This window comes from Xiphophorus hellerii, chromosome 14, assembly GCF_003331165.1.
Source record: "Xiphophorus hellerii strain 12219 chromosome 14, Xiphophorus_hellerii-4.1, whole genome shotgun sequence".
Lineage (NCBI taxonomy): Eukaryota > Metazoa > Chordata > Actinopteri > Cyprinodontiformes > Poeciliidae > Xiphophorus > Xiphophorus hellerii.
Genome location: NC_045685.1, coordinates 20,140,097 through 20,166,943, shown reverse-complemented (window position 1 = coordinate 20,166,943; position 26,847 = coordinate 20,140,097). Strand labels below are relative to the sequence as shown.

Sequence of the window (26,847 nt, the reverse complement as noted above, 5' to 3'; positions counted from 1 at the left end):
AAGGTTTAAAGAGCCGTCGACAAAAGAAATCTCTGCATTATCCCGGTTTCTGCCGCTTGTTTGCGGGCTCAACTTTCGGTTCTGATGTGAAACGACAGATTTGGCAGGTGGCCGCGTTGTCGGGTCACGCTGCAGGCCAAAGGGGCAGTGGAGGGACAAGCAGGAGGAAATCCTGCTTTGAAAACACAAAGGAAGACCACCTCCGTCCGTATATCTGTCCACCCTGCTGCAGGCAGGTGGTGATAAGAGTTCACGTCCTCCTCGCTGCCAAGACAAAACACTTGGGCCGTACAATCACGTTCCACTGGCGCAATCACGATGGTCACAACTTTGAAGTTTGTTTATGCTGCTCTCGCAAAGCATGGGAGCAAAGATCGCAAAGAAACTATCTCATCTCTTCTGACAAGAAAAGAGGAAAAAAAACTGGATGTGTCGGGTTTGACTGCTGTCCCTGTGGTGTTCCTCGGGCCGTTTTTGGAGGACAGGGAGTATATGTGGACGATGGTGGTCACATCGTGTAAATAAACATTGCGAAGCTCAAAGCAAAGGAAAAAGGGTGGAAAATCAGGATCTAACGAGACTAATTATTGAGCTTATGCTCTGATGTTTTATCATCCGACTCATTTTTTTTGCCCTCCTCCATCTCTGGGCATCTTGTTCTTCTTGCTTCACTACTACAAAGAAGCTGCAGATAATGCATTCATATTTCAACACAACACACTATTAACAACCCTTCAACTTTTTCATGTTATGTTATGCTACTACAGATTCTGCATGTTACATTGCAGAGCAGCGCTCTGCAATAAGAGCCATCTTATCTCTCAACCCAACAGGACAAAAACAGTTTAGAGACGCAAATGTTACATGAAATTTTGACAGAACGTGTATTTTTATTTTTTTTATTTTTACAAATAGAATAGAATAGAATTCAACTTTATTGTCGTTGCACTGTCACAAGTACAAGCAACGAGATGTAGTTTTCATCTATCCAGAAGTGCTCTACGAGATATAAATATATACAACAAACTATAGGAAGTTTGTTGTAATTTTAAAAGAACCATTATTTCCATTTCTATTTTTAGTTTGAAAAGAAAAACATAAAAACTTTGCAAAAATGCATACATTTTCTTCTATTGGATGTTGATATTTCAGGAATGTTCATTGTATTTAAGGGTATCAGAGTAAAAGAAGCTGCAATACGTGACGTAACAATATATATATTTTTAATTATAACCCTTTATTGTTTTCCTTCTTTATATGTGCACTTATTTGTGTTGATCAATAACATAACTTCAAAATAAAATGTACTGAAACTTATGGCTGTATTTAGAAATCTTGATAATACATAGGATATATTTGAATCATGACATCGATGAACCCACATTTTTCTCATTTTTCTCCTTTTCCGTTATTTCAACGTCCACAAAACTCTACACTGACATCCAGACTTATATGAACTGTGGTCAAATTCTCTACAAAGGATCTAAACAAACTACTTTAAAGCAGGATGTTGAATGCACAGTGTGTGGAAAACTTTATTGTATCCCAGCAGTTCTTTGCAATAGCAACACATTTATACTGCACTGATAAATGCAATCCAATGTCAGCTCTGAATGTAATATGAGGGAATGAACACCCTGTAGCTGGCTTTGGATATTTTGCTCTTTGCTCTTTATTTTCACTGAGATTTTGGAAAAGTACTTGAAAAGTTGCTATAAAAGAAGCTGATCCAGCAAACCGAACACTAACCAACATATATTTCAGCACCGTTGGTTCGTCTGCTCCATAACTATGAGGAGACGCACCAAAAGTCGGACTGAGTGGCCCTTCCCCCCTGTCTTCTACTCTCCTGAACCTCAACTTATCAGGCCCGCCGCCCCATGCTGACCCCTGAAAGACGTACCCAGCCCCCACTGCTGGGGAGCAGCATGTCCTGGATATGAGCGGTGGAATGCGTCCGCTGAGAGGAGCCGCTGGAGAGAGGCTGATAAGTCTGATGGGAGGGGAGAGAAAGTAGGCTGGATGTGGGCGCAATCAGATGGGTGGGCAGGGGGTAAAAGAGGCGGAGGTAAAAGTTTGACATACTTAAAACAAAGACCAGAGGAACTGTGAGAGCTAGTTTTTTCATCAGCATCTGTGCACACGGTGTTAGCAACTGATTTAAAGTTGCAACTAGGACAAAAAAAAAAAAAGGAGAATATAGTGGCTGACAACTGAGATAAAGGAGAGAAAAACCAGAAGGAGCGGGGAGCAGCTGGAAACCACCAGAACAAACAAAATCATACGAGAAAAAAAGCAGGAAAAACAGCTGAAAGAAGAAAGAGTGTTGTTGAGCCGAGCAGAGAAACCAAGTGACCTGCAGTCATCCTGACGAGAAGCAAATCTGGAGGAGGAACAGCCAGAGGTCCAACGGGCCACACATCACAACGTGAGTACAAGAGCTGCAGCATCTCTCCCATTTCCTTACATTTCTCTGCACGTCTGATCTGGGATAAAAGACGAATGTCTGCACACTCCAAGCTGATTTTCAGGTCTGAGAGTTTCAGAGAAACAGAAACATTGGAGCTAATTTGGCTCAGATTAATGTCACACAGAGAAAGAAGAGCAGATAGGATGCGCTGCAGCCCGACACCCCGCAGTTAGCCTCTCTGTGTTGGCGTCATAAACTATTTCCACAAACAAAAAATTCAAACAGCACCTAAAACAATAAGGTTCTCTAAAAAACCTTATTGTTTTATTGACTGACCTTATAAATTAGGCAAAAGGGAGAGAAATAAAAAGTCAAATGAAAATTTCCACTTTTTTTGACTAAGAAATAAAACTAAGAAAAAAAACAACAAAAAAACAAACACAAGTTAAACTTTTTAATACAAAAGCAATTGTTGAGAAATTGACATTTTCCTTTTGATCAGTTATCCGACAAAACACCCCCCCAAAAAAAGAGATTTGAATGGGGGGGAAAATGGTAATTCCTTCATTTATGGATTAGTTTTTTCTGCTATAGTACTTAAATTTATTTTAAAAACTAAAATTAATTTAATTACTAATTTTGAATCAGCAGGTTAGACTTCAAGGAAAACCAGAAACACCCAGAGAAAGGTGAAATTTCCTCAATTTGATATTTGAGGTTCGTCATCTAACAGGGGAAATAACATTTGCATTTAATCATGTAAGTTATTCTGAACGAAAGACAAAGAGCAAAATTAACGGCAAAAAGAAAGTGACACCTGTTTTAGAGTGTAATTTTTTTTAGTTCATTTGTTACTACATTTGGTTAGAAATGTCAAAGATATTAATGTCAATACTCTAGCCGAGGGCAAGCTTACAGATTTAGCACCAATCATTTTATTTTTTCTAAAATGCTAATTACCATATTTGTATGCAATTTCCAATCAATTTCAACAAAGTTTGAAAATTTCACACCGCATCCTATCATGAAGGCATGAATTAATATGAATTGCTCTCGTAATCTATATCCTCCAAGTGAAAACTAAAGCACATCATGAAGAGAAACTGTTGTTCAGACAGCAGTAGGAGGTAAAAGGGGTGGAGTGCGGTACAACTGAGTCACACACACACAAGCATGAGCGCGAATGCACCTTCCTGCCAGGCCTTCCTCTGTGACCTTCCACCTCACAACACTTGGGACAACAATAGACTAGGGGCACGTTAAACAAACAGGTTACATCACACTAATATTTTCTAACTAGTCACTCACTCGACCTGATCTTATTTTAACAAGGGTTTAGAAAAATCAACCCAGCTGATTCTTAATGTTTGGTTTATGAGCTCCACACAATGTTTCTTATCAATTTCATTTTAAGCTGTAATTGCTGTAGTTTCGTAAACTTGTAAATTCGACTAAGGTAAAAGCTTAGTTTTGCTTCTGCCCCATTCTCTAGAAATTTCTTGCAATTGTTTAGACCCCAGGGTTGGATCGTGATTGTTTCGTCTCACATTCAAACACCCAATTCAATGTATGGAAAACACAGATCAACTGAGTTTATGTTGCACCACAGGGGTCAGTTCTCGGCCCGCTCCTGTTTTCAGCATAGGGCGAATTCACAACTGGTGTCACCTCAAAGCACTTTAAAGACAAATATAAATGCAGGGATAAAAACATGGTAGATTTTTAGCTCGGCGATCTCACCTAAACAAAAATCAAAATGAGTAAATAATCTATGTTGTCTGAATACAACTGAATGTTGGATGGTTTAGAGTTGGTCTTTTTCTGCAGTTGCAGAAGATTCAGTCTCTACGTTCTTAAATTGAGGTCCGGTACAAATTCCCTGCATCAAAGCACTGACATATTAACAAGAGCGGAATCTTTTAAGTGCAGTGACCGTTTTTTTAATCTGTTCCTCTGTCTCATGACCCTCGAGAGGTGAGGATATCCTGTACCAGACACAGCCGCTTATCACACACACAAAAAAAACGAATATGTCCAAAACAGGATGAATTCAAACTAAAGAATCTTGGATCCAACCAGAACTTTCACTAAAACTCTGGCATCAGAGTTTGGAAACATGAACATTGGCGAACTCAGAAAGTCTCATCCAAAAATGTGGTCGAACAAGGCTGTAAATCTAATTCTGCTGACATTCTTCGCTAAAAGCAGGAGTAATAAAACTGTTCTTAATCTAACACATTATATCAAAATCTAAATGTGGGGAAGAGGAGTATGGTATGCAGAATAAGGCAGCGCTTTGCAGTAAGATATCGGCCCCTATAAATAAATAAACAGTGAGGTAACAAGGTTTTCTCATTTGTTTTTCTTTAAAAAAAGAAACCTGGAAACAAACTTTGTATTGACACAATGTTCTGTAGAATCACGTCTTCTCATGTAATTACAGCTGCAAATCATTTGGAGTATTTTTTTAAAACACTTTCGCACATCAAGGGACTGAAATTGTCGTCTTTTCTTCCATTTAAAATAGCTAAAGCTAAGTCAGATTTGATGGAGAACATCTGTGAAGATGAATCTTTAAGTCTTGCCGCAAATTCTCAACTGGTTTTTGGTCTGGACTTTGACTGGACCACAATAACAACCCTAACCATAATCCCTAACCCATAATCAGAATTTATACTGAGACTAAATTGCACACCGGGCCACATAGTTTACTAATCAGGTGACTTCTGAAGGAAATTAGTTTCACATGTTTTGTTTATAGGTATTCAAGAAAACACAAATGCATCCCTAAGTTTTCATAGTTCCATTGCAAAACAAACTGGAAAACTGTGCATAATTCTCCTTCCATTTCAGGTATGTTCTACCCTGTGTTGGTTTATTCCATAAAATCACAGCAAAATATGTGATTTGTGGTTGTAATGTGGCAAAAAGTGACAAAGTTCAAGCAACATCAACACAATAAAGATAAATCTATTGTTTAAATATGCAAGAACTTCACATCCAGAAAACACAAACATACCCTGACCTTGATGTTAGTTTCATCTCTTCACCACAACACACAAATAGCAATTATGGGCCCCTTTCCTTTCAGCCAATCAGCTTGCTGATGATAATCACCTCTCACAGAGATTCAGACACTTTCCTCACAGATTAGACATCTAACCTCTCCATGAACCCAAAGTCAAAGAGGCAACTCTGATCAAATTAACCCGTTTTTATCTTGTAGCTCATGAAATTTGTTGCCTCTTTCTTTCTATTTTTCTCTGTACAGTTCACCATGAGTCTGAGCAGCACTCTGGAGAAGGGGGCCCACCACCAGGCCCTGGACCTCTCCGAGGAGCTGCCGCCTCACCTCCATCACCACTCCAACCACCAGCAGCATCTCCACCATTCCAACTCCCTGGCATCCACCACCGCTGTGGGCGGAGGTAGAGAAACCCCGTCGCGTGTGGTCATACCTCCTCCATATTCCGCTGCCGAGAGTGGCGTTGTGGGGAGCGAGGCCCCTCTGGAGCTACGTGGGTCGCTGGACTGCTGGGCCTGCTCGGTGCTGGTGACGGCCCAGAACCTGGTGATTGCCGCCATCAACGCTTGCCTCGCCGCCGTTGTGTTCGGCACTATCCTGACCCCGGCCATCGTCATGGTGGTGTTCGGCTTCCTGTGTCACTCTACGGTAAGAACTGACGATTTATGCATTCATACCGAAAATGTCCGGCCCTGTCGGTTCGATATGAACATGTGCAGAACCGATATCGCGTTCAGCCAGCATGCAGCTACACTGTATAAAATGCTCCATTGAGAGTCAATTTTCCCCAACAGCTGCTGATGCTTCGTTCAGGTACAGCTGGAATAATAGGGTGTCTAAATGAAAACACCACCAAGGGGATTTAAACGTGTTTTATTCTTCAATATTGACATGGTCTTACAATTAATTCGACTGTTTTCAAGTGGTTATAATGCTGTGTTACTTGCTATCCTGTACTCTCCCTATGCTGCTTTAATTATTGGAGAAAATCCAACCACCTATACTTATGTTTCAGAACATAAGAAAATCTAATTAATTGCAAAACGAAAGGAAATCCTTGTTTACTGCTGAGCAAAGTAGAAAAAGATTAAGTTAATTAAGTTTTCTTGATTGAGGCAAACTGAAAATGTACTGACATGTGACGTTGTGTACTTTTACACTATAATTGACCACTACAATAATTTTGATAGATTAGCAATATTAATGCATATTTGGAAAGTGGATTGATTAAAAAAAAAAAAAAACAGGCTGCCCAAAATGTTCAGATTTGTTCTCCTATGATCAGGACACCATCATGTTCCTTACATGTGAAGAGGGCCCTCTTTGATTCAGTTCAGTTTCTTTAAATAGCAGCAGTTTACAACAAATATCGTCTTCAGGCATTTTACAAATAAAAACTGAAATATAATCATACATTTTTCTCACCAGTTTACCAATATGTACCACTTTGTGTCTATCCCATAAAATAGCATTTAAACACCAGACTACAAGGGGGCTGGAAGATGGTTAAACCCATCCTTTTATGAAACATCTGAAAGTGCTAATCTTCTAACTTTGATCCAGAAGTTTGAAATAGTTTTGCTTGAGGCGGAGGGTGGAGTTTTGGCTCCATCTCTGATGAGAGATTTCATAACCAGATAGATCTGACGTCCCTTCAGATGTTGAGGAGATGGGAAGCTGGAGGGAGCAAGGGAGCCAGAAGAGCAACTGGTTTCCTGCAACTAAGTAATAAAGAAAATAATATAAAAAGTGATCAGTACAGAAACTACCTGTGTGTTATTGGCTTTAATCACCCTGTATTGGATCAAAACGTCATCCAGGCTTTGTGGATTTGTCCAAAAAACTCCTTTCTGTTGTTTTTTTAAATCGCCGACCTCCCTTTAATGACCAGAGAAACCAGGATTCTCTCCGTTCTCATGTTCTCTCACAATCAGACCTCATGTGACATCGGATTAGAGGGGGATTATCCAGCCTCTGGCATGCTGGAAGAACGAGACAAACCAAAAGAATAGAAAGTACAAAGGAATCAAACACACAGAATACTTTACTTCAGATACCTCAAATTTAGAAACCAAATTACAGGATTTCTCCATTAGGAGAACATTAAAATGACCCAGTATTTAAAAGATTCTAAATTGATTTAAATCTAATTGAAAGTGCACAAAAATTCATAACAGATTTAACAAAACTGACGTTAATTCTTCTTATCAGAGAACTAAGTAAAACCCTGCTGGGTCTGTTGGATTTAGGCTAAATGTCAGCAGCTAATAACCTGCGCAGTTGATTTATTGACCACCATCAGTGAGAGCAACACTATAAAATCAGGAGTTTAACACAATGCCAGGACAGAAAGACATCAGAAATGAATCAGAGGAGCTGTTTTTTGTAGCCTTTCAATCTGGGAAGTCTTATAAAACCATCATTATCTCTAAACAAGTCGAGGTACGATTTAAACAGTTATCAATCTCCCCAACCCTGTGAACTGTGATAAATTTATGATGTTTCCTTTTCCTGCAACTGTACAGATATATTTAATTGTACATGGACATATAAAGAGATCCACTTACATCTTAAGAAGCTTAAGAGTTTCTTCTGTTCCCCAAAATGTAGAAAAAATGTTGATTTAGCCGCTCCTAATGTTCCAGCTATCTCCCAGATGTTGTTTTTTTGTTTTTGCAGCCTGAAGATTTCCCATTTGTGCTGCACTGACATCTCCCAATGCAAATACAAGCACAACATTTGGGATTGATTCAAGACTTTGAGATAGAGGGGGAGCATCCCACACTGGTCTGTGAAAGTTCATTCAAGTCTGCTGGTGACTGACTACCTGTAGAAAACATCAGCAGATCGAGCTACAAATTGCTGCGATTTCTGGATAATTCCTGAATGTGAATAAAGCTTCAACTTTATTCACATGTATTTGTTGTATTATTCAACAAACACAAAAGCTGTATTTGTTAGATAACTTCATGCATATTAAAATAATTTTAAAAAACAGAATTTAATTTGTCAAAGCAATAGATTTGCTGCTATCAGTTTTATTTTCGATGCTGCTGAGGGACTGGAAACCGTTTCTGCTCTCTGCGCTTTGTTTGGACGCTCAAACATTCGTCTCTCGAAGGCCGATAAGGATGATTCAGGCCATCTGTCTCTCAGCTTCCCTCCCACATTCAAATGGTGATCCCTTCACCTCTTCACCCACTCCCTCTGTTATTGCTCAGCAACAAGTGTTCAACAGCATGCACCAGTCAGACGTTGAGAAAACAGAGATTGGGACCTTATAGTTCGGCATAAGGTTTGAGCCTAATTTGTTTTACGTAAAGGGGTTTTATATTTGAGAGGGTGATTCTTAATGCTGCCCATAAATGTGAGCGTTTCGTTTCAGATTACAAACTAGCGCCTGTCCTCACCTCGTACATACCACACGGAGTGCGTCATCTCCTGCTTTTATCCGTGACCTCTTCTCTTATACGCAGCACTGTGCAAAAGTCTTGAGGCAACTCTCGTTTCTTTATATTTTGCATCTTGTGATGGTTTAACACAGTCTTCTTCATTTATACTTTTCTAATGTTTACCTCCTAATCATTTTCAGAGGAATTATTTTGTTTTTTTCAAAAAGCTTCTTCACACTGGGGCTGCACGATATTAGAAGATTTTCCAGTGGCAACAAAAATATCATACGGGATACATCACTACTTCCTCATCTGTGCTTCCATCACTCTGTCACTGTTAGCATTTTAAGCTATGTCAGCTATCTCTTATGCGATCATTTGCTGCTCTGACACCTAGCTAAATATTACATTAGCATGAAAAATGTAAGTTCACAACACTTGGAATATATTAGGCAACAGTTATTACACTCCAAAAAGTGAAGAGATGCAGGATATGCAAGCATTAGCATTGGTGTCAGCTGATATTTGTCATTTTTAACATATCTGTCGAATATGTAAAACTGTTGATATTAACAACCAATGTATTTTTTTCTCAATCTTGTTGTCGTTTGTTTTTCCGTAATGCTTTGCTACATGAATATTGTGCACACTGGTATTGCGACGACCATGTTTTTGAGTAACACTGAGTCACGAATCACTAAATGGCGTCCCACTTTTCAATATTATTAGTTTTGTTAAACTCTGTTAAAAATATGCCAAATAGATTACTAAGATTAAATTACACTAAGCACGCTTAATAAACGTAACTGAGTAAGTGGAACTAGTTACTACCCCCTCTGCTTTTTACAAGGTAATTGCTCCTTGAGTTTTTAAAAAGTCTTGCAGGAAGAGTTCCATTTTGGCTGTTTTGCTGAGTGAAAGCAAACGGCTTTGGCTAAAATTCCAGCAGTCCAATAAATCCGGTACCAAATGAAACAGACAAAAATCACGCCAGTCTGAAGACCACACACATGCTGCTAGCTAACACATTTCACGCTGGCAGGAGAGAGAGAACTGCTTTTGGCGCTTCCTTCTGGATGTAGGGAGGACAGAAACCTCCCAAAAGAGCTTCCTTATTCAGCTACAGAGACTAAAATGTGGCGAACTTTGACACTTGTTGCTCTTTTGGGGTTTAATATATGAACTTTACTTCCTCTTTCTTCTGCTTGCTAACACAGACAAAATACAGTTTTTAATGTTCATTTAAAAATAGTAATGAGACACCATAACATGGTAACCAATTCAAACCAGTAATTGCTTGAAAATTAGTCTAGACCCTGGAAAACATTCTGAAACGCTTGAGAATTATAAATACTAGAGATGCTAGAGAGACGTTATACTTTATTTATTTTGCATTATATCTAGAATTTCTAATTGAATTTCTGAACCATTTGAAAGAAAGTTTGTTGGACTTTATTTTTACAACCTAAAGTAGTCAACCAATTGTTTCTGTCAGTTTCTTTATTTATTTTACATTTGGCTGTTATATTCCAAATTGCTCTGACTGAATAAATTAAAGTTGTGTTGTTTTTACATGGTTGACCAGGCTCAGAAAGCTATTGCTGTATTTAAGAGTGCTGTTCTGGTGCAGAGTCATCAAATAAGTTTGCACGTTTGTAATAAGTTTTAAACCCTGTGGATTGGGGCGTGCTGTGGTGGCGTGCTGTGGTGGCGCAGGGGGTTAGCACGCCCCACGTTTGGAGGCCTCAGTCCTCGTCGCGGACGTCGCGGGTTCGACTCCCGGTCCCAACGACTTTTGCCGCATGTCTTCCCCCCTATCCTCACCCTCCTTCCTGTCTGCCTACTGTAGAAAAAATACGAGCCACTAGCGCCGCAAAAACTCTTCAGAGAAAAAAATGGGGGAAAAAAACCCAACCCCTGTGGGTTTAAAAAAAAATTGACGTTTTCGTTCAATTCAGGGCTCTTTTCTTTATTGGATTGGTGTCAGCTGATACTAAGCCTCAGATATCCGTATCGGTATCAGAAGTGAAAAAAAGTGGATTTAATTTAAGGCAGTAAAAGAGAAACTGCCTTTTGCACAGTGCTGTACCTCTACCAAACCCCTCACTGCAGTTTTCCTGATCTTTGTCTGCAGGTTCGCCCCCACGGCACGACCCCCTACTGCTCCGACCTGCTGACTGACGGAGGCTGCGTGGCTCTGCTGGTGGTGGGCTTCCTCCTGGTCACCCCTCTGCTGGTCCTGGCGTTGGCCGCGTACTGCCGTCTGGCCCGACACCTCCAGCTGGGCCTGTGCTTCATCCCGTACAGCCGGGCCGTGTACAAGAACCTGCCGGCCACCCAGCACCGCGGCCTGGGCACCGGCTGCTGCGGCGGCAGAAACGGAGGCGAGAGCGGTGGGAAGGGAAAGGTCTGGGTTTGAGAGAGGAGAGAAGCAAGGCGAGGGGGCGAGCGAGACTATTTGATGACATCAACGGGAAGCAGAATGAAGGTCGGGTAGAATGATTCAGAAACAGGAGGAAAAAATCAAACAAAACCAGAAGAATGTGTGTAATGTCTCATACCAAATCAGAACAATACCTGATATGGGAGATTACAGGTGTGTGTGTGTGTGAAGGATAGACTCCAGTTCTACTGACATCATCCCGATTACATTTCCTTCATCTGGAACTCCCCTCTCTTTTATAACCTTCAATTATGAAAAGTACAGATTATGCTTCACTTAATGGATTTCAATGAATGCTGTCGGTTTGCAGCTGATTAAACTAGAGGATCAAAATGAAGCCACAGATTGAAAACAAAAAAAACTGCCGCAAAAAATGTGGCAAATTTTATGCAAAAGCAGCATATTTACCGGACATGGAGCCATCTGTGACTTTCCTGAATAAATCACAGGAAAGAGGAAATCTGAAAATAGCGCTGGGTGATGACAAACAGATTTGACTCTTATCACAGTTTCATCATCATGGAAAACTTGTACTTGTGAGCTTGTAGTTTATTGTTTAGCTTTGTGAACTTTGCCTGCATCATTTCCTTTTTTATAAATAAAGTTCTTGGATTTTTCAAGAGTTGTTTCTTTTTTTAAACCAGCGAGAGTAACTGACTTGATGAAGTGCTTGTGTTTTATAAATCTAGTTTAACACGTAGGCCTTACTGGCATATTTACCTGAATATTTCAATTCCTTTACCTTTCTGTGACAAATTAAACAAAGTTTCATGAACCCACTCTGACTCAGAATTACTGTTATATTCATTACCATACAGTGTTTACATCTTTACATTGTCCTTAAATGGAAAAATAGCAACATGCAAAAAATAAAAATACAATCCAGCAGAGGTCTGAAGTTTTGAGGCATACAGAAATCTTATTTTTCAAATCTTGATGTTTCGGATTAAAGTTCAACAAAATGAGCTTAACCACAAAAGTCTTGGTCAAACTTTGAACTGCCAAGTTTCTGAAATGTGCTATTCAAATAAACTTGACTTATAAATCGTATATTTCTCAATAAAAACACTTGTGATGTATTGAATGTTCCTTGATGAACGTCAATGTATGCCAGGGAAATATTTGATAAAAACTTAGATATTGCAAACTACAACAAATTAGTGGATAATACAAAATATAGCTTTTGTCTCCCTCTAGTGGTGATAGACCAGAATCATCAGACGGCAAGAAATTAAAGTGAATTTTTGTTTTAAAAATTCTCCACAAAACATCTTAGGAACAAAATGAACATATGAAAGTGTATGCATATTTCATGCATATAACTCTGAAAATCCAAGAGCGGTATTAAACATTAACAGTTTCATTTTAGTTACATTCACCATCTAACATGAGAAATTGTATTTGATTTTTCTTCAATTTAACATATTTGTTAAAATATGTTGCTATGTCATCACAGTATCAGGAGGCAAATAATCTGATAAAAAAAATAATAAAGCTCCTCTCCCTTCTTCAAGTGCTAAATGCAGAAATACACAGCTCTGTCAAAACCAACCAATAAGAGCCAGGGGGAGGGTGTTATCGCTGTCAATTATCCTCATGTACGGCCTGCTCACACCCTCTCTGATACATGGAGGATCAATGATCCATGGAACATTTCTTTTCTGGAGTGACCTTTCCAGAAAGTTTGAGACTATAAGCTGGAAAGTTGGGTCTGTGCTAAGAAACTAAAAGATTTAAATAAACTCAAAGATTTTACCATGAAAAGGTATTAAATGTCCCGGTAGTTGCAAAAACTGTGGTCACGATATCACTTACTAAGGGATGTTTCATCAAAGATCAGTCAAAACCAAACTGGCGGCGTTCCCAGTTAAAGCAACTCATGACGCCCTCTTTATCCGTTTAAAATGCACAAACAATTAGGAACCAGGAAAACTCTGACCTCTGAGGAAGCAGTACAGTCGGTTGGCCCTGCTGTTCTACGATTTGCTCTCTGACTGTTGGCTGCATGTTTAGCCAGGTAATCACCTGCTAAGCCTCTCTAAAGGTGACAGGGCACAGAGAAGGACAGAAATCATGTCTGACAGGAGTCTCTGAAATCATTTACGACCAAGACGGACCGAGAAGCGCTCTGCTCCTGCATCTCAGCTCCCTGTCGTTTTCCCGGCACTTAGGTTAGAGATTCGACAAGGTAAGCAGTCTGGAGTGATAACGGAGAACCATGTCTGTCGTGGCAGTGAAGTAAAACGGCCTAGAAAATTATTTTTTGTAAATCTACAGAGAGTATTTTCTGTTTATATCTTGAATCTCTCTGTATTGCAGCATGTCCAAAGCAGCAGACAGGACCTCTTCCACAACGTCCGCCGATTCAGCCTTAGGAGACGGGTAGGTTTGAAACTCTTGTAATCTTAAATTAATATAGCTTTAAGAATGCCAAGCAACTTGAAATGTTTGTTCTCTCACTTTCTTCAGCAAAGATGGCGGCTCTAAAACTAGCACAGCCACAAACTCCCCATCGGGTTCAGTTTCTGAGACACCAAAGAAATCCTCAAAGAAGGCCAAGAAAAACACAGAGAGCATGAACAAAGTCTACAACTCCATCCTCAACAGTGTTTTTGGGGCCGTAAGTAGCCAATACAGCAAACCGTTAAATGAAAACTACATTAATCTTCTTAAACGGCAGAAATTTTTCCACGCACAGTTACATTTCTTTATCTCGACACAAATGCATATACAAAATAAGTCTTATGGCTTGTTCCGGATCTTTCTGACGCTGCTGGCTCTGATCCTGGTGTCTCTGCTGCATTAGTGGCGCTCTAGGACAGGCTTAATGTCACAGTTTGTTAAGGTTATCCACCAGAGAAGTACTCCACCACCACTTGTTTGTCCATTAAAACTAGCCTTTGTGTAAAGTGTTCTGGTGGTTTTAATTATTAATTGACAATGTTTTGTTTGCTTTGGGTATAAATGTAACCTGAGAAAGTCGCCCACATCTCTTAGCCACTCGTCACAATGAAAAAAGACAGAGTTTCTTTTAGTGATTTTCACATTATGTTAATAGTTTAAATATGATATCAAAGCACCTGTTTTATTTCCATGAAACTGCATTTCCTGTTTCAACAGGACAGAGACCTCGCTCAGGCGGAAATAGACGGTGAGTCTCATTTCTGCAGCTCAGTATTTATGTCAATAATAGAAACTTGTTAGTGGTTAGAAAGTTAAAATCCTTTTTTCTCAATGTTAAAATATAGAAGTCCTTCAAAAATAAGTTGAATTACCACTTAATTTCCATATAGTGTGATTTTTATGATGAAATTTTCCTTCAGTTTAGTTATGAAATAACGTGCATTAATTGTATTATCCCGTTTAGTTTTTATGAAATCTTTCATACTTATTTAAGCTGCAGCTACACGATGAAGCATCCCCGGAGCTGTGAATATTTTCTGAAACTTCACAGAGTTGCAGGAAGCCTTCAAAGAGTTCGACTACGACCAGGACGGCTATCTGAACTACAAAGACGTGGCTGAATGCATGAGGACCATGGGATACATGCCCACCGAGATGGAGCTGCTGGAGATCGTACAACAGATCAAGATGAGAAGTGAGTCTGACGGGAAAAACATTTTGAATTTTTAACTCTCAGATCTGCAGTGAGTTTTTGTTTGAAATAGAGGATTCTGGCACAATCTGGACTCTGACATATTTGAAAGCAATGTCGCAGCTGATTTTGTTTTTATTTTTTTAATTAACACGGTCCTTTTCTTCTCTTTACATTTTGATTCAGAAATTCTTGCACTCATTTTTAGCACTTCAGCATTTAATTTATTTAGTTAAATTTGTTGATAATGTTTGACCAATTTGATCAAGTAAAATGTCTGATTTGAAATAAAGTCCGTCGTTAAATGTTGATGAAAGAGCTAACAAAATTAAAGAGCTAACAGATCTTTTTAATCCTTCAAATCTTTTGATTAAAGTCCACTTTCACCACGTCTTTGATTTCGCCATTTTTCATCATCAACAAAATAAAGATTGAACCAATTGAACGTGTTTAATGTGCCTTTGATTCACTTTTTATTTTATAAAAGGTGCGGATCAAATGTGGTGAAAATCAACTCTTTTTACCGTGTCTTTTTTCCCCCCCGTCTCTCCTTTAGTGGGCGGGTTAATGGACTTTGAAGATTTTACCGAATTGATGGGACCGAGGATGATGGGAGAAACCACAAACATGCTGGGACTCAAGGAACTCCAGTCAGCGTTTTTACAGGTCAGCTACTTAAAAAAAGATCCAGTGAAATTAGTGGAAAGATGAGAACAATTAGAGAAAAGCTTGTTGAAATGAAATTTCACTGCAAAAAAAAAAAAAAAGAAGTTGTATAGAGAGAATAGACAAATTAGAGCAAATTTCAGATACATAATCAGAAATTTTTTTCTTCACAATAGTTTGACTTGGATGGAGATGGAAAGATAAACCAGGACGAGATGAAAGAAGCTCTGAAAAGTCTTCTGGGGGAGAAGCTGAAGAAGGGAGAGCTGGAGGAGATCCTGAAGGAGCTGGACGTTAATGCAGACGGAAGCATCGACTTTGAAGGTGGGAGGTCATCAAACTTTCCATTTTCCATCAGAGCTGGTCGAGGACACAATTCTGACTCCGTGTTTTGTTCTGTTTCATTTTCAGAGTTTGTGATGATGCTTTCTATTCACTGAAATCGCAAAGCAACATCTACTTGGGCTTATGACAAGCACTTAACAGACGTTGGACAAAATTTTATTAAATAAACTGATATTTTGTAAATCTTGCTTCAATGAAGACAAATACAGCTGTTTTCAAACACGATTTTGTTTGTAACGTGGATGTAGACTTTTAGTGTTCAACTATGCAGCTGTAAAAAAAAACAAAAAAAAAACCTATTAACTAATTCGACTTGCATTGTACTGAAAGCTGAACATGCTGAATGGTATTTCAGTAAGTTACTGAGTTTGTTGCTTTGTCATATTATGTAAATAAAACATTATAATCCCTTTTTTGTTATTTTAATAAATAAATTCAAGTCTGTGATTCTGTGAAGTCTGTGATTTCTTCATTACAACAAAGATTAGAGACATTATATCAGCCTCACAATCTCACTTTATTCAGAAAACAAATTTTTTTAACCATGTGAAATTACATTCGCATCAGCATCTAAATAATATAAGTTAAATATAAATTATCCACTAATAAACCAGGTCTAATCTGCACTCTTTAAAACCAGAGATCAAATAAAAGGCGGTCTGTCGGAATCACATTTGAGTTCAGGTTCAAGAGCATTAACATATCAGAAGGCCAGCACTACTAGTGACCGACTCTGAGCCATACTTTAAGTTTTAAGATATGCTCACACACTTCAGCAGAGTGTGAACACATGTAAAGCCCACTCCCTCACAAAACAAAACAAAAAAGTGGAGTTTTTGCATATAGAGAAGCCTTAGTAGCATCCATCCTAACGACAGGAAGTGGGTTTAAACACACGATTTCACCCATAAATTAAGAGTTTTGTTCTTCAGATATGTTTTGAAACTATGTTTCTGTAGTTCACAGCTTGTAAAAATCTAACATAAAAGCATTGATTAGGCTTCAATTTAATCTTTCTAAATATGAACTAAATTGTATTACAACCAATAATAAAAACAATATATCTAATTAAACATCTACTCTTGGAGGATATTCAAGTTTGTAACTTTGTGCAAACAAACCCAAAAAAAAAGTCACAAAACTCCCGTGTTTGGACTGAACATTTGAACTTTGCAAAAAATAAAAACTAAATTAAAATCAATAACTGCAAATGACATTGTCATGTCTAATTTTGAGATCATAAACAGTAATATCAATTATGAATGCAGACTGTAATTTGAATAAAACACTATTTTATTGTAACCATTTTTAAATTCAGATTTCATTCTCTCTTTCTTTGTCTATAAAAGGATCTTATTTAATTCCACAAATATGGAAATATCAGCTGTTGAATAATTGCATCAGATTTTTTTCATTTACAAAGCAGGATGACCAGGGTCTTCCAAGAGTAATGTTTTCATATTTGTCATCCTGAAACATACAGTCCAGGTTTGTCTTCATATTTTAAACATTTACTGCTAAATATATGATTTAGAAGATCTTTCTTCTTGGCTTAATTTTTTCTTTTATTTCATCCGCCTCTTCAGGGAATGTTCACTCTGACTTTTGTAAACTTTGTGACTCTGAGAAACACCACCAATAAGCAGGCTTCGTAAACAAATACACCTACAGCCCCGTTTAAAAAAAAGAAAGTACACCCTCTTTACCTTCTAGCAGACTAGGATTTTGTGTTTTAGGGAATAACTTTTCCATAATGGACTCATCTTTTTGAATTGTTGTGTGTCTAAGTAATTCACACATTAACATTTAAAAGTGGAGGAGGGTGTGCTTTCTTTTCAGCATGACAGTACGTTTAAACCAGCATGTGATAATGCGATAATGCTCACATAGTTTTTTTAGGGCTCAGGTTCTTCAGATTGTTCACACTGATACAGGATGCGCATGCAGTTAAAGCTGTACTGTATGCTTTTAAGGTTGTTTCAACAGTTCTTAGAACTATTTCATTTTATGGCAGAAAAAATTAAGTTCACCACAACACTTCTATAATAGCTATACCCACATTAGTAACCAATTAATTTAGTTTTTATCTCTATATTGTTGCTGATTTAGATGTCATTAATCCTTCTTTTCTATGTTTTGTTCATTCTTTAAGTCCTATTATACAACAAACCTGAAATTTTCCTCACTTTATTATATCCAGTTTTCAGTAAAGAGCAGAAGAGCTGCTAGCTATAAAAACCATGAAACTCTGATTCGGTGCCCTGAGTCTACAGCTCGTTGCTCTGCTCATCTGCAAACTCAGCCATGATGTCGTGAATCCAGACGTCATGTTCCTCGTGCGAGGTGTCCGCCAGGAAGACGCTCAGCTTCCTGTCCCATGGGTTGACGGCGTCCTGCGTGGCCTCTAGCTGGGCCACCAGAGGTTTCTTCTCCACATGGTTCCTGAAAACGATGGAGGCTTCCTCTGACCACAGCCGCTGCTTCACTCCTGCAGGAGAAGCAAGAAACAGTCAGTAAACCTGAGTTCAGATTGTGGCAAAATCTAATACTAGAGCATGGAATAATTTTAAAAAAATGCATCCTAAGGTGCAGGGAAAACTTATTATTAATCTACCAACAGATTTTGGACCTGCTGTGTCACAGTTTCAGACACCGCTTAATATTTAAAAACAAAATCAGAAACTTAATTTCTCATCAAACCACAGAAATACAGTGTCTATCTAAAGTAATCGCACTCATTTACCCCAAAAACATAATTTTTTAAAACTGGGATTACATGAGAAGATAGACTGGATTGCTGAGCATACCTTAAAACTGAATAGTGAAACTATAAAGGTTGCACCCTGGACTTCCTCCCTGTCAGTACTCACCAGCCAGCTGAGCCTGGATGCCCTGGAACGGCAGCTGTCTGAACTTCTTGGTCAGCGTCCGGAGCTGACTGCAGCTGACCAGCTCATGTTTACCATAATCCAGCTCATAAACAGAAACCAGTCCATTGGTCAGAACTCCCTTCACCAACACACGGTGCCAACTGCAAAGTAGTTGGAGAAATATTAAGGTTTTCCACTCATATGAACAGAGAACTAATTTTACCAAGCTCTCAATAGAAAACTAGCTGCTTGTATCTGTTGGTTAATGAAATAAAGTTAACGCTCACTTGTTTTCAATTTTAGCAGCATAAATCTGATTCTTCTCCACTTTAAATGGTTTCTCCTCAGTTTTATTGTAGGAAAGTATCATTTCTCCCATCAGCACCACCAGTTTGTACATGTCTCTCCAGGGCTGCAGCACAAAGTGTCCTGGGTGACACGCCACAGACACGTACACATCCATATTGTGTCCTGTAAATACACAAAATGACAGCACTGAATGGTGGAACATTTTAATTAAGAATGCCAGAAAAAAAATGAGGTCTTCTTTATAGGATTTATGCTTTGCATTCTTTATTCTCACCGACTGGCGGTAGCTCTAGCAGTGGCGGCAGCTGGAGGAGGCCTGAAGGTGATGATGGTGTTTCAGGAGGGCTGGTGGACGCTGCGTTTCCTCCTTCTTTAGGTCCTGACAGCGTCCTCCTGGGATGAGGCTTGGCTGGGACAGAAGCCGACGTCGGACTGCCACTGGTGGAGTCACTGCTGCTTGAGGTCTTGGAGGAAAACGGGTTTGTGGAAATCTTGGTCGGGCTGTGGAAAGAGATAAACAGATAAAAAAAAAGCCATTTACAGATCTTAATCAGAAGAGAGCTTCATGAAGCTGAGTGGGAAAGCAGCAGATGAGACCTGTGGCTGATCAGGAAGACATCTGGTTGCTGCTTGAACAGGTCGGACTGGGCCATCTGGTGGTTGAGGCTGCGGGACGGGTCGAGGAAGTTCTTGTCGGTGAACAGGTGGACACAGACGCAGTGCTTGGTTTCATCCACTTTGGCAACCTGGGTAGTGTGGAGGTTTGTGAATGAAATTTTTCAAAAGTTGCACCCTCCAGATTGACCTTGCGTTATCGTACAGCTATGAAATTCGGTATACTTCTACAACTCCCCAAGACAAACTGAAAATTCTCTGGCACCCAAACAGGAAGTTGGGCATTTTGGATTGAAGTTCCAATTTTCACCTCATTTTGACCTGCATTTGATCAAAACTCAATTGACTTCTGATTTGGTCAGTTTGCTCACTAGGCATGGGTGATTTAAAGTTATCAAAATGGTGAGTTTTCAAGCAAATTGAAGAGCAAAACCAGACCTCAAAGTTTGACATCTCGCCAGGAAACACAGAAAATTGAAGAAAAGCCACAAAATTACAAATTAACAGGAGGAGAGAAAGTATTTGTTCCTCAAACACATCCACAAGAGGATATGGAACAAGGTGATAGTTTAGTGATCGTTAGTGGTGGGCAATGATAACTAAAAGGTTAGTTGTGTTAACCCAAAAGAACTAATCATAAACATTAGTTCCACTGAAGAACTATCCCAACATAGTTTTTAAAGGCATGCTAATGCTAACGTGCTCAATTCAACCATGTTGATACTCACCATGACATGCTACAAATATACCACTCTCAACAGGGTCAAGTTTGTTACTGCACACCTGCCTCCACAATACAGGAAGTGATTTCAGTGGTTTCAGTTTGAAGTTGTTGAGTATTGCTAACTCTGTTGCTGATTTTGCTTACTTGACCACGGTAGGGCTTCGGTCAGAAAGCACAGAACATGAAAGTCCATAGTTCTACAATGATGCATTCTGGGTACAGGATAAATGTAATTTTCAGCACTGATTCAGAGGTGGAGAACAAGAGAAAACAGTTTCCACCCACTTCAAAATAAGCATGAGTGTAAACGATAACCAAAATTCAACACAGATGTTAAACTTTATTCAAATGAGTTTATAAAACATCCGAGTAAACTAATGCTTTACAAGTTAAATTAAGGGAAGCTAAGTGCGCTAAGCCATTTAAACGTTAGCGAAAACGCTTGAAAGCTACAAAAAATGTTAGCTATACTATTAGCGCATTAGCGGAAGTGTGCATATCAACTGTAATCTTTTTGGGAAATTAAAGCCATTATAATTTTAATTAAATTAAATTCTTACAACGCATTTCTAAGTGTTAACTACTATGGAATAGAAAAAGACGGTATTTTCAACAAGGCCATCGTCTGTATAGTTCATCTGAAAGTAAATGACAAAACAATAAAGTTTAACTCACCTTCATGCTCCAGTCCGAGGTGTTTAACACTTTCTCTCGAAGCCACTGGACAGCGTCTGAAGACCAGGACCCCACACTGACCGCCAGGTCTGCTAGGCAGCACTTCACAGCCTGAGCACGAGTTGTTTAGAACATGACTTTGTATAAAAAACACATTTTCAAAGACAGTGACTGACTTCCTTTCAGTGTTGGACCTGAGGTGGGATGGAGACGAGGTCACGGAGGAACAGTGGCGGGATCTCTCTGAGCTCAAACACCTCTACGGAAGCCTGGACGCCCACGTCTACGAACAGGATGTCCAACACTCTGCTGCCGTGCAGGTTGGTGATCTGGGTTGGAAAACATTGGGGACAAAAGCCTGCATGACGACAGCTATGCTTTCACTACACCTTTAACTCTAAATTTGAGAATAATTATGAGCTGCATCTATTTGTTTGACACTTTACAGTTTGATCTGTCTCCGTCTCACCTCAACACGAGACCATTTGCCTTTATAGCGAGCCAGACATTCTTTCCCACAAAAAGGCCTGGATACCAGAAACTCTGACGTCACCTGGAGAAAAGCAGACATCATGTCCATCCCTAATGAGACTTTTCTGTCTTTTCGTTTGTTCCCTGTCTGGTTTTGTGCATCTGTTTCATAACTAATCTTGAATGACGGGATTTGTTTTTCTATGCAGTCATATATCAGGTTTGGGTTAATTTGTGAAGCATCTAATGCTTAATTAATCATCTTAGCATTTTATCCTCCATGCAGTGACTATTTTCTTCAACAGAGGTTAACAGAGCTCATTATTGAACACAAAGGATTATTCTCTGAGGACAGTAGTTTCATGTGAGCTCGTCTAAATCCCTTCTAAATGTTTGCGTCTTGAAATGACTCAAAAAGAACATCTGCAGACTTCCTCCTGACGTAAAGCAGTAATGCTTTAAAGGACGGCAGAGGTGCACCTAGAAAAGCAACTGCTTCCTGTTCTGCTAACAGATTAAGTTCCTTGGGAATGTCTTTACTCCAGATTATCGGCTTAATCTCAATCTGTACTCAACACTGCATGAGAGGAACAACACGGCACCACAAAACTTCTAGTTCGATTTAGTTTAGTTGCTGATATGCATAGCAACTTTAAGGATCCTGTATAATAATACTAGTGAAAATACTTTTATATCAATAAATAAGTATGGCACATATAATGTATTGTATAGTTATAAAGCAGTTATAAAAAATACAAACCCAAACATTAATTAATTTAATGTACACAGCCATAAAAATTAATTTTGTAATTATTGAGTAAGGGACAGATTTATACAAGTTCTTCTCTTCTTCCTGCTCCCCTTTCACTCATGTAAAGCAAGTGTTGTAAGTACATGTGTTTGTGTATTAATAACATTTGTTTAATTGAGTGAATAAATTGATTTGTTAATTTAAAAACTCCTTGATATATAAAGGCATTTTAAATACAAAATCTGGAGACCTTCACGAATCTAATTCATTTATAAAGCACACGTCATACTGAAAGAAACTTAAAGTGCTGCACAAAAATAATGAAAATCATCTTATTTTGTATGATAAAAACTTTTTAAAACTTTTAAAAAAATGTTAGCATGAGGAACATACTGCAGTCTTGCTACCTGTGTGTGGAAGTAATTCTCTATTTTCTGCAATATCTCATTCAGCTTAGTGAGTCCTCTGGAGGGAAGCTGGCAGTAAATGGTCCCATCGGAGCAAACACTGCTGACGGTCACATTCATATAGGCGCTGTTCACCTGCGGATAAACAGACGTTTAGCTGCCGTGAACTCATAGACCTGAAAACACACACCCTGGCCTCCTGTGTACCTGCAACGGACTCGCTAGCGTCTTGTCCTGTAGGGATTTTATGCAGGCGGCATTGATGTTCACGTCATCGTCCTGAGACGTGTCGTACAGAACCACCAGAGGGACGGGACCTCGCTCTAAGATTTCGGCCAGGAGGATCCGTCCACTCGCCATCGCCTCAAACGTCTTCAGAACCAAGGGCTCCTGACAGAACGGCTCCAGGCCTGAGCAGGAACAGTGAAACCAGTTTTTAATTCCAACTACTCTCTCTTTTAGAATAGAACTTTTCTATTTGTTAATTTTTACACTACAATCACAAACTTCAATGTGTTTCATGAAATGTTGAGGAGATAATTCAGCTCTCTGATTCATGTGTGTTTAAATTGGGATACAAGAGTTGAGGATGTGGGTTGGATTTAATGGGATTCTAACCACACTTTACTGATTAGCTGTAAAAATAAAAGTCATTACATTTTGCAAGGAAATCATGGATAATTTTCTTTTACTTCACATCTATACCCTTCTTGTTACTTCCTGTAAAAGTGGAGTTTATCCTCTCCTCTGTCGCTACATGCATTCATGCATTCTTCATACTGAGCGTATGAAGAATTGCTGGAACGTCATTGACAGTGCAAGTGATTTTCTGCAAGTCAATGACTCTACAATTCGCTGAGTTTTCTTTGATAGAAACGTCTTAAACTAATTTGAAAAATAACCTGAAATTAGTGTATTGTTTGGCAACTAGGATTAACTGAAATGTATGTCACTGATTTGAAATAACTTTTTTTGTAAAGACAACATTTGTTGTGCATTGTTACAATATAAATGTACCAAATTGAATTGAATTCAGTAGTATTTGTGGTTATCAATGTGCCTTAATGTGAAAAAGTTCAATGGCACCTTTAGTAACTCACCTGCTAGCTTACACTTGGTTGCCTGGAAAGGCAGCTTGAAAAACTTCTCATGCAGCTCCAACACTTTGCTTTTACTGATCACCTCTGAGAAGCCGTGATCCACATAGTAAACCTGCAGATGCAACAGCAAATGAGTTACCCTGCAAAAACATAAAATCTTACCAAGTGTTTTTGATCTAGTTTCTAGTGCAAATATGCTAGTGTTAGTGACATGGGAAAATATCTTGTTATAAGTGACATAATCTGCCAGTGGAAATAGTACTTTTACATCAAGGTACTTGTAAGTGTACAAAGATGTTTGCACTAGAAATTAGACAAAAATTCTTGTTAAGATCTTACTCAGTGTTTCTCATCGTTGGTTGCTCCTTGGTTTTGTGCATTTACCTTGACTTTGTCAGACATGACTTCACATATTTGTGCCCTCAGGATCTCCTCCTCTTCCTCAGCCCGGACTGCGACGAGTTGGCCGGAGGAAGTAGAAGACAGAGGGGCTTGCTGGCTTTTGTCTAAGCCATAATACTCCCTCATCTCGTCCTCCATGGAGTCCTGCGCCACCGAGTACCCCTCGCCGATGTACCTGCCAGAGGAGGAGCAGTGGACAGTGAGATGTCCGCTCCATCAGCTACTAAAAGGACAATTGGCTTCCCTCCCACCTCAGTATAACAGTGTTGGTGTTGGTGGCCTCCATCACCAGAACGGAGGGATATTCTTCCTTGGGGATCTGCAGAGTCGGCACCTTGTGGTTGCTGAGACTCCTCCTCAGCTCAGTCCTCACATTCAGCTCCTCTTCGCTGGCGGACGAGCTCCTCCTATTGCAGTTCTCATCCTCCCCTCTGACGCTGCTCCGCCTGTACAGGATGGCCCGCTGGGGGTTGTCAGACATCGGATAGTTGATGGTGCAAATGTCGGAGAGGAGGTCAAGGTTCTTCAGCACATATCCGGGCAGTTTAATCTTGTAAAACAATAACAGAATGATGTTAGCAACATTTGCACATGTAGGTAAATTGAGGGTGTTTTCATACCAGATAGTCCTATAGGCTTGTTTGATTGGGGACCAAAATTGCAACATTTGTTACATTTTCAGCTGCTGCGGTTTGCTTTGACACTGAACTCTGTGGCATCAGATTTTAACGGTTGGAGGATTTCTCTTTTGTCTTTTGCAAAAAACCATAAGTCAATTCTCCCGCTAGCGCTAGACTGTCATTTTTGTTCTGGTTGTATTTACCAAGTCCGCTTGGTATTCACATACACAATCGAACCACACCAGAGTTCCCTCCAGCCGAACCAAAACCTAGGTTTTTAGGTGGACCAGAGTTTGCTTTATTGGTCTGGATCAGAGTTTGATTCTGTATTCACACCTCCCCAAACAAACCGGACTAGAGTTGGATCAAAGCGGACTAAATAGGACCGGTGTGAATGCACCCAAAATGTGTATCAAAGTGTGTGTCACTAACTTTGTATGTGTCCTGGAAGAGCTTTGGCAGTGCATGAGCCCACAGACCACTGGAGTACTTCATCAGCAGCTCCTCCAGTCTCTGCTTCAGATCAGGGCTGAGGGCTGCCGGGGAGGAAGGAGGGCTGGGAGACCAAGAGGAAGACTGGGGAGACTGGGAGGATGGGGAAGACCGGGGAGACTGGGAGGATGGGGAAGACCGGGGAGACTGGGGGTATGGAGGAGATGGGGGAGACTGGGGAGACCGGGAGCCAGATCGAGCCAGAGGGTTGATGTGGGGCCTCTTCTGGACTGGGGAGGCTTCAGCAGGCGAGGTTGTGGAGTTAACGGTCTGGGAAGGGACGGGTGTGTTGGTCTGTTCCGTGGCGGGATAGAGGAGCAGCTCCGAAGAGTTACTGCCACAGGTTTTCTCCACCTAAAACAAAAACAACAAGTCAACAACCAGTTTTGTTGTACACTTGAACGTAAACAAAAGCTGACTTTTTACATCTATAAGGGTTGAATTAATGTATTCCAATGAAAGAGTCCACAATATCTTTGATGTGGCTCTCTCTCACCAAGTTTTTATTGTAATTTAAAATAAATTTCAGCATTTTGGGTCAAAACTCAAGTAAATCTAAAGGGTTAAATTAAAAACAAAAATAAAGGCTCTTTAATGTTAAGAAATGTACAAGTTTCTGTTGGGTAAAGCAACAAGACATTAAGTTCTTTGACAATTGTCCATAATAACGTTTTGTTTTTTTCCCAAAACATTTGTTTTCAAGACTGCTCAGTAAATTTATGAATCATAATTTACTTTTTGGTGGCTGCCTTCCTGAATCAAATAAAACTAGCAATATATCTCTTTTTAGGCAAATTAACATTTTGCTTAAGTGGACTAAAATGATTAATTCCTCTTGTTGTATTGGGACCATTGAGAGCAGGTACTTATTCTCACCCCAAAGAAGGGGTATGGAGTGTAACTTGTGTCTACATTTACATTCGCAAAGCAACACAGCGCTGCAGGACTGGCTTCAAAGAGGAAAGAAAGGTTGGTGTGGATCTGCTTACGCCAAGTGAATCTGTTGTTCAGTGCTACTAAAAACTTAACATAAGCAACAAAAAACCCAAGCATCTAAACACCTTAGTGTAGCCCTGTCCTGTTTCTGAACCTTCTGATTTGACATTTACAGTTTTCAGCTCTCTAGTTTACTAAATTTCAATTAGCTTTTTTGCTAAAAGATATTCATGAAAAAGCAAATTATTTAAAACTTTCAAAGCAGTTCAGATTGAGTGCATACAATGCATATGTGGGTCCAGGTCTCCAGGTCTTTGATGGCCTCTGAGGGCAGGTCCTGTCTGTACAGCTCTCTGTAGATCTGAGGCAGTTTGGACACCCAGAAGCCATTGCTGTACTTGGCCAAAATCTCTCTGATGCGACTCTGAACCTGCTGAGGCTTGTAGGGGTTTCCTCTGCCCGGCCCAAAGCTCTCGTTTAGATTCACCGGTGCTGGAGGGACAACAGCAGAGCAGAGGAAAGATTATTTCACAAACACAAGAATAACACATCAGTATTATTTTGAAAATATAGTATACATGAATCGATACATATATATA

At 39.5% G+C, this 26,847-nt stretch overlaps 3 protein-coding genes across 6 annotated transcripts in view; 2 read left to right on the top strand and 1 right to left on the bottom strand.

Moving 5' to 3' along the window:
- Window positions 1-2,029: 2,029 nt before the first annotated feature.
- On the top strand, window positions 2,030-11,351 carry tmem88b (transmembrane protein 88 b). Its single transcript, XM_032582807.1, has 3 exons — window positions 2,030-2,428; window positions 5,682-6,083; window positions 10,962-11,351. Exons 2-3 carry the CDS (start codon window positions 5,688-5,690, stop codon window positions 11,244-11,246), a joined length of 681 nt encoding a protein of 226 aa, XP_032438698.1. The 5' UTR covers window positions 2,030-2,428; window positions 5,682-5,687; the 3' UTR covers window positions 11,247-11,351.
- Window positions 11,352-11,994: 643 nt separating this feature from the next.
- Window positions 11,995-16,084, top strand: LOC116732546 (calcium-binding protein 2-like). Of its 2 annotated transcripts, XM_032582806.1 has the most exons (8): window positions 11,995-13,458; window positions 13,590-13,652; window positions 13,740-13,890; window positions 14,391-14,421; window positions 14,725-14,868; window positions 15,422-15,531; window positions 15,708-15,855; window positions 15,943-16,084. In XM_032582806.1, exons 2-8 carry the CDS (start codon window positions 13,591-13,593, stop codon window positions 15,969-15,971), a joined length of 675 nt encoding a protein of 224 aa, XP_032438697.1. In that variant the 5' UTR covers window positions 11,995-13,458; window position 13,590; the 3' UTR covers window positions 15,972-16,084. The 2 variants fall into 2 exon arrangements, with proteins under 2 accessions (XP_032438697.1, XP_032438695.1); XM_032582804.1 differs by having other exon boundaries at window positions 15,708-16,001.
- Window positions 16,085-16,374: 290 nt separating this feature from the next.
- Window positions 16,375-26,847, bottom strand: part of tdrd7b (tudor domain containing 7 b) — a 21,628-nt gene continuing 11,155 nt past the window's right edge. For all 3 annotated transcript variants that reach the window (XM_032582801.1, XM_032582802.1, XM_032582803.1), the window contains 15 exons: window positions 26,532-26,740; window positions 25,253-25,666; window positions 24,452-24,750; window positions 24,183-24,375; window positions 23,799-23,910; window positions 22,906-23,108; window positions 22,699-22,833; window positions 21,539-21,622; window positions 21,264-21,398; window positions 21,070-21,180; window positions 19,653-19,801; window positions 19,330-19,556; window positions 19,034-19,217; window positions 18,747-18,907; window positions 16,375-18,364 (listed from right to left, as the gene is read on the bottom strand). In XM_032582801.1, the coding sequence (XP_032438692.1) occupies window positions 18,144-18,364; window positions 18,747-18,907; window positions 19,034-19,217; window positions 19,330-19,556; window positions 19,653-19,801; window positions 21,070-21,180; window positions 21,264-21,398; window positions 21,539-21,622; window positions 22,699-22,833; window positions 22,906-23,108; window positions 23,799-23,910; window positions 24,183-24,375; window positions 24,452-24,750; window positions 25,253-25,666; window positions 26,532-26,740 (2,837 nt within the window). In that variant the 3' untranslated portion in view covers window positions 16,375-18,143. The remainder of the gene's footprint in view (window positions 18,365-18,746; window positions 18,908-19,033; window positions 19,218-19,329; window positions 19,557-19,652; window positions 19,802-21,069; window positions 21,181-21,263; window positions 21,399-21,538; window positions 21,623-22,698; window positions 22,834-22,905; window positions 23,109-23,798; window positions 23,911-24,182; window positions 24,376-24,451; window positions 24,751-25,252; window positions 25,667-26,531; window positions 26,741-26,847) is intronic.